Source organism: Antechinus flavipes, chromosome 5, assembly GCF_016432865.1.
Source record: "Antechinus flavipes isolate AdamAnt ecotype Samford, QLD, Australia chromosome 5, AdamAnt_v2, whole genome shotgun sequence".
NCBI lineage: Eukaryota > Metazoa > Chordata > Mammalia > Dasyuromorphia > Dasyuridae > Antechinus > Antechinus flavipes.
In genome coordinates this window covers 287,336,326-287,349,780 of record NC_067402.1, presented here as the reverse complement: position 1 = coordinate 287,349,780, position 13,455 = coordinate 287,336,326, and the positions used below count along the sequence as shown (strand labels likewise).

Genomic DNA, 13,455 nt, shown 5'->3' with positions numbered 1-13,455 from the left:
TCTCCATCTTGAATCTGCCTTCTACAATAAGAATTTTTTAAAACATATTTTTATTTGTTTCCTTAAATATTTCCCTACTGCAGGTAAAAAAATTTTCACCATCCACTTTTAGGGGCAGCTGGGTGGCGCAGTGGATAGAGCACCATCCCTGAAGTCAGGAGGATCTGAGTTCAAATTTGACCTCAGTCACTTAATACTTCCTAGCTGTGTGACCCTGAGCAAGTCACGTAACTCCAATTGCCTCAGCAAAAAAAATAAATAAATAAATAAAAAACAAACATTCACTTTTTAAAATTTCTTCTTCCCACTAACCCTTGTCTTATTCAGTGAGAAGGCCGGAAATATGATATCAATCCTACATGTGAAATCATGCAAAACATTTCCATATGAACCATGCACAACACACAATTTTTTTTTTTAAAAAGCACATACTCTGTGCTAGGCACTCTGCTAAGTCCTAGGGATATAAAGAAAGGCAAAAAGCAGGACAATTTTGTGACTGTTCTGTTCAATTTAATATACTTAAAAAAAAAAGTATACCCAGGGGCAGCTAAGGGCCCTCCAGATAGAGCACTGGACCTGAGTTAAAACTGACCAAGACACTTAACACGTACTAGCTGTGTGACTCTGGACAAGTCACTTGAATCCAATTGCCTCATTTAAAAAAAAAAAGTATACATAACAGATTCATGGTTTTACATATCATTCACTTTGTTGAAATGTCTGTTTATTCATGAAGGTTAAGTTTGTAGTAAAAAGGAAAAATTAAGGGAAACTGCTTTATCTGTTCTAGCAATCAGGAAGGAGGAAAATTCTAAGGGGATTTGCACCTAGTCCAGGGGACAGAAAAGGAAGTGGAAGCTAATCTACTTTCTCCGGGGGGGGGGGGGGGGGGGGGGGGGGGGGGGGGGGGGGCAATAGCTGGGTATGACCTTGGTCCATTATCCCACTGATCCTCACAACAATCCTGAGAGGTAGGTACTATGGGAGGATTAGCCTAACGTTCCAGGTGAGAAGAAAAGGGATCTGTAACAAAATATGAGGCAGCTCACAAAGCGTAGGATTCCGTTCTGGGCACCACACGTGAAAAGAGACATTGATAAACTAGAGAGCCTTTAAAGGAGGTTGGCAACTGTGCTTTTGGAGGGCTGGGAGTCCTTGCCAGATGACGATGGGTCAAAGGAATTGCAGCTGCTCAGTTGGAGAAGGTGAGGGTTCAGGGTGACAGTGGGTCGATCAACAAACATTAAACCAACAATCAACATGAACAACAACCAAATGAAATGAGCATTTCCACATAATGTGACAGAAAAAGGAGAGGACTGTGGTTCTCTTTTACATACAGCCTGCTTTAAAAAATTCAATGTGATAAATATATGAATATATAATAAACATAAATAAGCATATGTAACAAGTAAATATAGGCATCTAGGGAGCACAGCAGATAGAGCACTGGGCTTGGAGTTAAGAAGACTCATTTTCATGACTTCAAATGTGGCTTCAGACTAGCTAAGTGATCCTGAAATAGTCACTTAACTTTGTCTCAGTTTACTCATATGTAAAATGAGCTGTAGACAATTTGAAACTATGCTCAAAAAGTTATCAAACTGTGCATACCCTTTGATACCCCAAAGAGATACTAAAGAAGGGAAAGGAACCTGTATGTGCCAAAATGTTTGTGGCAGCCCTGTTTGTAGTGGCTAGAAGCTGGAAAATGAATGGATGCCCATCAATTGGAGAATGGTTGAGTAAATTGTGGTATATGAACGTTATGGAATATTATTGTTCTGTAAGGAATGACCAGCAGGATGAATACAGAGAGGACTGGCGAGACTTACATGAACTGATGCTGAGTGAAATGAGCAGAACCAGGAGATCATTATATACCTCAACAACGATACTGTTTGAGGATGTATTCTGATGGAAGTGGATCTCTTCGATAAAGAGAACTAATTCAGTTTCAATGGATCAAAGATGGGCAGAAGCAGCTACACCCAAAGAAAGAACACTGGGAAATGAATATAAACTGCTCGCATTTTTGTTTTTCTTCCCGGGTTATTTCTACCTTCTGAATCCAGTTCTCCCCGTGCAACAAGAAAACTGTTTGGTTCTGCACACATATATAGTATCTAGGATATACTGTAACCTATTCAACATGTAAAGGACTGCTTGCCATCTGGGGGAGGGGGTGGAGGGAGGGAGGGGAAAAATTGGAACAGAAGTGAATGCAAGGGATAATGCTGTAAAAAAAAATTACCCTGGCATGGGTTCTATCAATAAAAAGTTATTAAAAAAAAAAAAAAAAAAGTAAAATGAGCTGTAGAAGGGAATAGCAAACCACTCCAAAATCTTTGCCAAGAAAACCCAAAATGGGGTCAACAAAGAGTTGGACACAACTGAAATGAGTGAACAATAAGAGCAAAACATATATTTCAATATAAACAAATTCAACATTTAGTTTTTATAGCTCTCCTACTTGTTAGATATTCCTTCTAGGCATTTTTATAAGAGGGTTTAATGGCAGTCTTTTCTTTCTTTCCTTTTTTCTTTCTTCTCTATTTTCTCCACCTATTTTTTTTCTGCTTCTCTCCTCCCTCTCCCCCTCTCCTTTCCTTCCTTCCTTCTCTCTCTCTCTCTCCCTCTCTGTCTCTTTCTCTCCATCTCTCCTTCCTTCCCCCCTTTCTCTCTCTCTCTCCATCCCTCCCTCCTCTCCTTCCCCCACCCCTCTCTCTTGTTGTCTGTCTGTCTCTTTCTCTCACTGTCTCTCTCTCTCTGTCTCTATCACAGACACTTTTACTTTCAAGCTTGGTAGGGACTACTAGAATGGAAGTGGCTCTAGAGAACCAAGAGTCACCTCTTGTAACACAATCAATAATCAATCAACATTTATTAAGTGACTACTAGGTGCTGTGTTGAGTTCTGGGGACACAAAAAGAGGCAAAAGTCAGTTCCTATCCTCAAAACGCTTACAACAGAATGCAGAAGAGCTCACACAGTGAATCCTGGGGTAGCTTCAGCCAAGATAACCGCATAAGTGGTTGGTCTCCCTGGCGGGGGGAATAGGGGGGCAGACAAGACATTTAACACCGAAACTGTCTCTTCTCTCTGTTATAACTCCCAAGGAACCAAGTACTGTGCATAATCATGCAAAGCAAAAGCACTCCTTAGCCAAGTTCTATCACTTCACTGGATCTCAGTTTCCTCACAGTTTTATAACTGAGGAGCTCAACTAGATGGGCTCTAAAGTCCTCTTAGATCAAAGTCTCCTCCAATAAACCCAAATCCTATGATGATAATGAAATCCTATAATGGCTGCCCTCGGTCACAAGGTCACATCTCAGAAATTTTGGGTCACTTCCTCTTTCCTTCTCCATTCAAATGGCTTGACGTACCCACATCCAGAGAAAGAACTATGGAAACTGAATGCAGATTGAAGCATAGTGTGTTCCCTTCTTATTTGTTTTTTCTTACTTGTGATTTTTCCCTTTTGTTCTGATTTTTCTTTCACAACGTGAAAATATGTTTAACGTGATTGTACATGTATAACCCATATCAGATTGCTTGCTGTCTCGGGGAAGGGGGAAGGAAGGGAGGTAGGAAGAAAAATCTGGAACTCAAAATCTTATAAAAATGAAAACTATTTTTACATGTGAGTGGAAAAAATACTATTAAGTGGAAAACAACAACAAAAAACAATAAAAAACAAATGCTTGGTGTTTCACCTGGCTACCACCTGCTAGTCCCATTATCAACCCAGTTGGTACAGCTGCATCCAAGGCCGAATAGGGCAGGTTTTTCCCTTAGGTGTTCTTGTAACTTGGCTCAATTTACCCACCACATGCCCTTCCTACTTTACATCAAAGCCTTTCTATTTTATAACTTAACCTGTGATTTTCCCTGACCCTCCCATTCTTGGATTCTTAGAGCTGGGAGGGACTTTCAACATCTTGTCTCGCCTTACAAAGAGAGAAACTGAGGCCCTGTGAGTATTCCCTGAACTTCCAGCCTGGGAAAAATAAGGAAACTGTGTCTTAAAAAAAAAAAAAAGTAAGCTCCCAGTCACTGGAATTTTTAAGCAGAAGCTGAATGGATGATGGATAGAAAACGTCCTGAATTTGGAATCAGAATCTCAGTTTCTAAATCTCTTCTCTGCTACTTCTTATCTCTGTGATGCTGACCAAATCACTACATCTTTCTGAATCCTACCTAGTTTCTCCTTCTATAAAATTAAAGGGATTGGATTAGACAGCTTTCAAAGTCCAAATCATAGGGTACTTTAGGATAAGTGATCATGTCACTTAGCTAGTCTCTTCCTTACTACCTCCTCAATAAAAGAGACCCCACTGTCCTCCAAGGGGAAGATAGAAAGATAGATTTTTTTCTCTAAAAATCTAAAGATTTTTTCCTAATTGAAGGCCATGATTTTGTGGAAAAGTCAGGACTGGAATCCAAACTCTGAGAACAAGGTCCTCTGCTCTGCACCATATTGCCAGCCTACAGTTCTTGCAACACTTTATTAGGCTGGTAAGAAACAGGGTCAGTTGCCAGGAAACGGCTTTGATAGCAGTCAAACTAGCAAGTATTCAACAAATATTTGTTCCATAAATATATGTGCCAGGCACTGCACTACACAATAAATAGAGAACACAAGGATGAAATAGAGACAAGAAGTCTTAGGAACAACAGTACTGTCTCTTCCTAGCCCTCCAGCCTGGCCCCCCCTAACAATCTCAAAGGGGAAATAATCTTTGTGGGGAAAGGGTCTGTCACCACCTTTAACAAAGAGTGAAAACTAACTCCTATCGGGAGAAAGGCAACCCCAAGACTCCCAGGCTGTTATCCCCACAGCCATCACCAAGGGAGCAATGTCCCCCTTCATCCCCACGACTACCACCAACTCTGGATCAGTTACAGCCTTATGTATGTTATATCATTTGATCATGGTACCTTTCTCTCTGTCTTTGGCATTGAAATATATGACTGACATATAGTGTATTCACTGGGTCAGAAGATACCTAGTATTCGAGGGCTTATAGCATTATCCCACATTATTTCCCAAAATAATTGGACCCAAATTCACAGTTCAACCATTAGCGTACTACTTTGCCTAACATCCCACAGCCCTTTCAACATTCACCATTTTTATCTTCTGTTTTCTTTGCCAATCTTATCGGTTTCAGATGAAACCTTGCAGTTCTTTTACTTTTTTTCTTATTACTTATCAGAGGGAACATTCTTTCATATGGTTGTTAATAGTTTGAATTTCTTCTTTTGAAAACTGTGCTATCTTTCAATCATTTTGCTATTCTATTACCAGACAGCAACTTGTATAAATCATGAGTCACTATTAGCTAGTAGACTGGCCTTAGAGTTGGTAATGACTTAGAGGTGGGTTTACAGCTTATCTCTGGATTGCTTTCTCCACTCTTGAACATTATGTTAGTTTCTTTTTTTATAATAACTTTTTATCTTTCAAAATAGAGGCAAAGATAGTTTTCAACATTCACCCTTATAAAACCTTGTGTTCCACCCCCAAAAGGAGGTCATGAAGAATCAGACATGACTTAAATTTACCCAATAGCAAGAATTTCTTGACTCTAATACACTGTCTCTTAAAATAAAGATTACCATAAAAAAAATTTTAAAAAACACTTTGTATTCCATATTTTTCTCTCTCCCTACTTCGTCCCTCCCTTAGTCAGCAAGTAATGCAATATAAGTTAAGCATGTTGAACATTATATCGTTACAGAGAGATTATAATCAAATATAAATCTTGAGGGTGGGGAGAGATTTATTTTTATCCTTGTATCTCTAATTCCTAGTACACAGTAGGTGCTTAATAAATGCTTGTTTATTGGCCTGCTTTGGGAAATGGTACTTCCATATAGAGAGTTCTTTACATGAATGGAATCACAGATCTGAACAATGCATGGGCCCAAAAAATCCAATCTGTAACAAAAATCACTGAGAACTCCAAGCATAATTAAATGAGTCCAAGATTTTCCTCACAATCAGGGATCGACCCCCCCCTTCCCCCTTTAAGAGCTAAATACTTTTATACACTTGGAAGAGCACTAAAAATAGAAAGAGGAATTCCAATTCACTGATTGGTCAATTCCAGAAGTGGGGAAATCTTATAGAAGGCTAAAGGTAATGTCTATCAATTATAATCACTTTGTCAACAGACCTTCCACAGATCATCAACTTCAGGTCATCTTAGCAGGGGCTTTCCAAAGGTCCCTTTCAACATTATCTCAGGGCTTTCCACAGGTCATAAGACCCTTATGTTTGACCATTAATATCCTAAGGTCCAAGGAAATTGGGTTGGAAGCAAAGGTCTCAAGGAAGTAGATGGTAGTGATTCATAGGGATGAGAGTATTGCACTAGCAAATGAACCTTATATTACATTTCTAACTAATATGATGAATTTAGCCAATATGTAAGTAATATAATCACTAATATATGGATTAATTATTTATAACTCTTATTGTAACAGCATTAATCCTGTTCTGTTTAATTCACTAATATTGATACCCATCAAATAAAAATAAATTGAATAATGATTAATTTGAGCAAGGGGACCAAAATTGTTGTTCCAAATAACAATGAAGTGCTCTAATAAATATTATATGTTATTATTATAACAGATAAGGAAATTAAGCCCATATCGAGAGATAAACTCATTGAAGGTCAGACAAGTTATACATGCGAACTTGAACTGGCTCCAAATTCGACATTATTTGTACCACACCATTCCTCCATCCAGGTTAGCTATCCCTGGAGACAAAGAGCTCATTTCTTGTCTCATCATTTTGCCTTCTTATTTGCCTTGATTGCCATGACCTATTTTGATCCTATTCAAGTTGTGGGGTTCCCCGAGTTTACCAAAGAAGGGTTTTTTTTTCAAAATCCAGAAGACCCTTCCTCTACAAAAGACTGGTCTTCCATCTGTTAAAAAAAATCCCCTTTTTTCCCCTTTAATACCTGTAACTTAGCCTGCCAAGATGTCAGCGGCTTTCCAATTCTTGTCACTTTAGAATCTGCTTTTTTGTTTTCAAACTGAAACCTAAGCCATTTCTGAATCAGGCTGGCTCTTTTCAATAGCCAACACTTAGATATTTGTTTCCTGCCACATGCTCTGGGGGCTCTCCCAGGGAGCAGATGGCAGCCTAATTACCTTCCATGTTGGCCAAAGGGCAATGGGAGCTCAAGCGGGTCATTGGTAATCATTGGACGGCTGTGATTCTATCTCAGATCCTCTTTCTGAGGCGTTCAGGGCCCTCGCCCAAGGTGCTGCTACCTTCCATCTGTACCCCACCATCCATCTGTACACAAGCTTCCAGGTACCAGAATCGGTTCATGCACATTTGTCATCTCATCAGGGTGGAAGAGCAAGGATTCTGATAATTTTCTTTTTTGGGAAAAAAAAAAACTAGTTAATTTCATTAAATTTTATATATCAATCAATAAAACTCTACCTTTTCTCCCTCCCAAGTCCCTTTCCCCATTTAGAAAGAAAAACAAAAGCCCTGTTATAAACACATAGAGTCGAAGGAAAAAAAATCCCAATCTACACTGTAAGTTCTTCCCCTCTCTATCCAAAGGTGGGTAGCATGTTTCGGCATGTGTCCTCATTCAAATATTTTTACAAATGAAGAAGCCAGTGCAGTAACAAGAGTAGGGTGATGGGGATTTTCCCTCCGGGCACTAAAATTGGTGAAAATAGAATTTTAATACCTGCTCTGATTCTGTCATTGTGGTCTAGCTTTCATTTTTAAGAAGAGCATAAGAGGCTTTGACAAAGCCTTTGTAAAGATGTAGGCGGAACATGTGCAAAAATGTTTGTAGCGGCTCTTTTTGTGGTAGCAAAGAATTAGCAAATGAATAGATGCCCATCAAATGGGGAATGGCTGAATAAATTATGGTATATGCAAGTAATGGAATATTGCTGTTCTATAAAAAGTGATGCACAAGCTGATTTTAGAAAGGCCTGCAAAGATTTACATGAACGGACCCTGAGTGAAACAAGCAGAACCAGGAATACATTATGTACAATAATAACAAGATTGTGTGATGATCGATCATAAAAGACTCAGTTCTCCTCAGCGGTTCAGTGATACAAGGAAATTCCAGTAAACTCTGGATGGAAATGTCATGTGCACCCAGAGGGAGAATTATGGACACTGAATGTAAATCAACACAAGTTATGTTTGCTTTTTTTTTCTTTTTCTTCTGTTTTTTTTCCTCTCATGATTTTTCCCTTTTGTTCTGATTTTTTTTCCCCCAACATGATTCATAAGGAAATGTGTCTTAAAAATGAATGTACAGATATAACCAGGAAAAAAAGAAATTAAAAAAAAAAGTGTAGGTAGAGCCAAAGCGCCCCCACCTGTAATAGAAGCAGGGTCTCACATATAGAGAGAAAGCATATGAAGTAAGATTGGTCTCTTCCATGTTCCCTCTTGAAACTGTAAGCCAGAAACAAGCAATTCACTGCTTGAAAAGTCCTTAAAAAGTCTGTCAATCCATGAGTTTCCTGGTTCTCTCCCAGTTCTGCCCCATCCTTCTGCAGGAAAGAATCTTCATCTTCACTAATAATAATAACAATTCACAGCAATGAATTTTGGAGCAGGAATCACACTTCTGCTGAGCTGATCTAGTTACTCCAGCCAAGAGATTCAGAACCTTGTTCTTGAAGAAGCCACGATGACGATTTTATGATCATTGCTTTTTCTTCTAGGCAGTGGAAGGAAAGATGCTAATTTTACCAACACTATGGACATTCTGCCATGCTTTCTTGTCTGGGAAGAGCACACATCTTCAGTCTACAAACATGAAAAAGTACTGACTGTGTGAAGAGGTCTAGCAGGCAGGGAGAAATGCAAAGTTTCAACGAGACACAGAATCGTAGCCTCCTGGATAGAGATAAATGGGATCTCGGAGCCCAACAGCTTCATTTACACCTTGCTGGTTTTCCCACCACCGTCTCCATCCCACATCACTCAGTAACCTCTGCTCTTTGAAGAATCACTCAGTCCATATATTCTACTCAATTAAAATTTTGGTCGTTGTGGTTTCTCTAGGAAACGGCCCTTCTTTCTTCAACAAGATCAGTCCCTGGCTCGGTCTTTCTCTTTTCCTTGACTTTTGCTTCAATCTAGGGAGACAGAATAGATGAAGGAAAGCATTCACAGCCTCCTCATTCCACTTCCAGGCCACTTACAACTTGTGCTAAGAGCTTAGACGCCCTGGCGTCCCTCCAGGGACTAAGGTTGGGATCATACACTTCCTCCCTCCAGAAGCCTTTCCTGCCATCACCCTAGTTGCGAGCATGCTCTAGTTCTTAAATGATCTGGTATTTACATCTATTTCTTCCTCCCAGGCATCAGTACCCCTGGATTAAGCCCAGTGACCGCTCAACGGGCGGGCCGGTCCATCTGGGTAAACAGACACTGTGTTTTGGTGGGGAGGGCTGAGGGTTGTTTTTATTGGACCAGGGACGCCGCAGGCTGGACTAGGGTCAGATTTCTCGATTGTTCTCCAGCCTGGCTCCATGACTTGCAAATAATTGTTTCTTCATGTGGCAAAGCAGATCGTGGTGAGAACGTTAGCCTTCCCTTCCTTGATTCCAGATAGCTTCAGGCTGAATATTTCCCGAGAAGTAAATCGGTGCTTTCCCTAATGGGTGCACTTCCCTTTTTTAACTGGTTCCCTTCAAGATATCTACCATTTCAAATCAACTTATATTTATATATCCATTTATATTTAATAATAGTGCAATGATATATTGCTATATCAATAGTTATATTAATGAGTTAATTAACAATTTAATAATCAAAATAATAAATAATGCAGTTTGATTATCACTTTAAATTGTTAGTTAATAGTAATAATAATTATACGATCATTGCTTTAAATATTATTAACAGACTTAATTTGAGCTAATATTTATATAATGCTCTAAGGTTCACACACCTTGGGAGGTAGATACAATTATTATCCCCATTTTACAAATATCAAGTGACTTGCCTAGGGTCACACAGTTGGCATGTGTCCAAGGCAGAATTTGAACTCAGTTCTTTCTTTGACTTCAAGTCCATTTTATCCGGTCTGTGAGAAGGAACACTGGCCCAGGCCTTCAAGGTGAGCCCCAAGGCCTCGTAGTGGGGCACAGGGGTGATTAAGGAGGACTTCCGTTCCTCTTGGGGAGAGGAATGCTTTTTCAGGAGCTTTTCCTGATGTGGGCCTGAGACCGGACTCTGCAACTTTCCAACCTTAGCAGGGCTAGACTCCGGGTCAAGACAACAGGAAGAAAAGCGGAATGACCTGCCCCAGGTCGCACAGGTCGTAATTGTCTGAAAGAACTCAAACTGAAGTCTTCCTAACACAAAGTCCAAGGTACCGTCCCCGACGCCAGAGGCGCTGAGTGCAGCTCCGACCCGGATTAAAACAGAATTTGGAAACAGGTGATAAAATAAACTAAAACGTCGTCCTTCAGTTGTTACGGGCTCTTGGTGGCTCCATTGTGGTTTGCTTGGCAGTCTTCCCTCTGCAGCGTTTCGCAGATCAGGGAAGTGAGTCTCACAGCTGCTCAGGCTGGATTTGAGCACAGGAAGAGTCCAGGGCGGGACTCGGGCCCTTCCAATGTGAAAGACTCGATGCAAAGTTAAATCTGCGGCGAGACCATCGAGTGAACATGCCCTGCTCCGGGTAGCGTCCAGGGGCCGTCCTCATCGCCAGCGGGATGTCCCAGGAAAAGCTTCTTGCCTTTGGATAAATGAGACTTTGCCCCTCTCTCCGAGGGGGACCGCGAACCAGCTTCCCTGGAGCTGCCAGGGCCGTTTCCTTTAGCCCGGGTCCGTTCCTCCAGCGGTGCGTCCACTCGTCGGTCACTGGAGGCGGCTCCCACGTTCAGGAGACCGTGAAGCTTTCTGGGCAGGGATGGGGGGGGGGGGATGCAGCGGGCCTCGGGCGGCCTGTGACGCCCTCCCCAGGTGGTCTGACTCTGCGCCCCCTCCCCTGGTCCCGGCACCTGTAGGAGGTACACGGAACACGACAGGAGGCCGGACGGAGGGCTTCTGGGAGCCTGCCCGGGACCCCCGGGAGGGGACAGCACAGCAGGAAGTGGTCTCTCAGGAGGTTCACAACGCCGCCGGGGCCTTGCCAGCTTCCAGGTCTCCCAGGGAGCATGGGAGTGGGTCAGCTGGGATTTGGGGCTTTAACCTTTGTCCTCCCCCCAGTGGGTCATGCCCAGCCTCATTCAGAGCAGCTGCCGCGGGGGCCAGAGTGGGGAAGACCCTTAGAACCCGAGCTCAGGGCCTGGGAGGGGCCCCGGGCACAGCGGCCGGAAGCAGCCACAGAACGTGCCGGTGCGGCCCAAATCACACTCAGCCTAACTGGGAAAGCGCAACCACCACGCCCTGCTGCTCTCCCGGTGTGCCTCCCCCCCCAACCCTCGCCTTCTCCAGCTCCTTCTGCAGATGAGGAAACTGAGGCAACTGCTAGCGTTAGCAGCCAGGCTCGCACTGCAGGCAAGTGCCGGGGAGACAGGGAGACCCTAGCTGTCCCCATGGCACAACGCAGGCCACAGCACAGAAAGCTGGAAACGACCTCGCACAGAGCTGGGGTCCGCGACTGTCGCGAAAAATACTGTGACCCCAGCTACAGGAAAGCGCCTCCTGCTTTCCAAAAGAGAAGGGATCGGGCCTCGGGGGCCGTGCCCACCTGCCCAGGGCACCCCTCGGGACACGGCCAAGTCTGCGGGCTCCCAGGGGGGAGACAGGCCAGGGCGAGCGCTCCCCGCCCTCCCGACTGAGTGTTTGGGGGAAAGGACCCCCAGGGGGAAGAGGCCGAGGGGAGATTCTCCCCCGCCTCCATCACTGCGGACGCCTGTGGGCTTCCTGGGTGGTACCAGGCCCTAGGGCCGCCAGCTCCCACGGTAGAGGGCCTCTCAGTGCTGGAGCCAGGCCCGGGGCCCCCTCCCCACCCACCTTGCAGGACGCTCCCTGCACGTGTAGCCCTCAGGAGCTTTCGGGAGCGCTCAGGGTCAAAACTGTGTCTTCTGTAAGAACACACTGTAACTGGGAAGATGGTGGATGAGGAGACTCACACGCCCCAGGAAGGGGCGGGGGAGGGGTTTGAGCACACAAGGGCCCGTCAGGGAGGGTCCCACAAAGCCCAGCGGAAATGCTCCCGTGACCGTCTGCACAACGGAGTCGTGTTTCCTGTTAGCTCAGTGGGGGACGGCCGGGGACGGAGGGAGAAAACACAACTTAAAAGGAGAAACGTTTTTTCAAAAACTGCTCCACACTAAAGTCACGTCAGTGGGCCAGAGAAAGGACCCAGCTCAGTGCCAGGGCACGAGGCTTCCCGAGGCTTATCTCCAGCGGGCGAGAGGCCGTGCCCGCGGCAGGTGAGACGGGCAGGGACTGAGAGGTCTGCGGAAGGAGCAGCCTGCGCGGAACATGGAGCTGGGGATGCCCGGCCGAAGGCCAGTCTGATGGTTAATGGGAGCCAGGGGCTGCACGCGGGGGCACTAGGGAGCCACGGAGGGTTCCTGAGCAGAGAGGGGAGGTGGTGGGAGGGTCTGCTGCAGGGCGGAGCCCACAGCCCTGGCCAGGACAGATGTGAGAGGGCAGGGAGGGGGATGTCCGAGAACCACCCGGTCACTGCCCCTGGTCACTGTCCTGAGGCCGGTTCTGGCTGTTCCTGTCCCTCATTGTTGCCAGTGTTCCCGGCTTCCTCTCCCAGCACCCCAGGGCGGACCTGTCTCCCCCGGCCCCTGGAAGTGAAGACTGACCCCGAGCAGACTGACCTGGGCCTGGGTGGAGAGCTGCCTTGGGCGGATAAAACCCCAGGCACAGCCGGCTTTCCTGGGGAGTGGGGCGGCCCGGGAGGGGCTGAGCCAGAGCACACGAGCGGGAGGTGATACAAGCTAGTTTATTGGAAGGGGCTGGGCCGGCTCCTGCTGCCCATGCCCAGCCTCTGCCCGGGGCCTCGGGGCCGGGAGAGCCCACAGAGCCCTTCGGTGGGCCCTGAGACAAGGGCCCGGCTTCACAAGGGAAGGGCAAGGCTTGGGGAGGAGGGCCTGGCGAGGGCCCCCCGGGGTGGGGGCCAGGGAGGGGCACCGGGCCCTCAGCCGTTCATCCCTAGGCAGTGCTAGGACACCGGAAGGGCGCCCTGCTCCCCGTGGTCCATGTTCCAGAGGCGGTAAAACTCTGCAAAGTCTACGTAAGGCTCCACGCGCCCGTCCTCGTCGGGCTGCAGGGAGTGGGAGGAGCGGGTGCGGAAAAGCCCCCCGTCGGAGCTGGAGCTGCTGCTCTGGGTGTGGGTGTTGGTGGACTGCAGGGTCATGGTTGGGCTCTGGCTGCAAAAGACAACAAGGAGGGATGCAGCCCTTTCTCAGGCCTCCCAGCCTCCCCGGGCCCCCCAGCCTCCCCGGGCCTCCCAGCCT

The 13,455-nt window shown here is 45.4% G+C and overlaps 1 protein-coding gene across 1 annotated transcript in view; it reads right to left on the bottom strand.

The window, feature by feature from the left end:
- Nucleotides 1-491: 491 nt before the first annotated feature.
- The window catches only part of TAB1 (TGF-beta activated kinase 1 (MAP3K7) binding protein 1), a 28,749-nt gene continuing 15,785 nt past the window's right edge, over nucleotides 492-13,455 (bottom strand). The window contains exon 11 of the mRNA XM_051962012.1: nucleotides 492-13,368. Coding sequence (XP_051817972.1) covers nucleotides 13,161-13,368 — 208 coding nt within the window. The 3' untranslated portion in view covers nucleotides 492-13,160. The remainder of the gene's footprint in view (nucleotides 13,369-13,455) is intronic.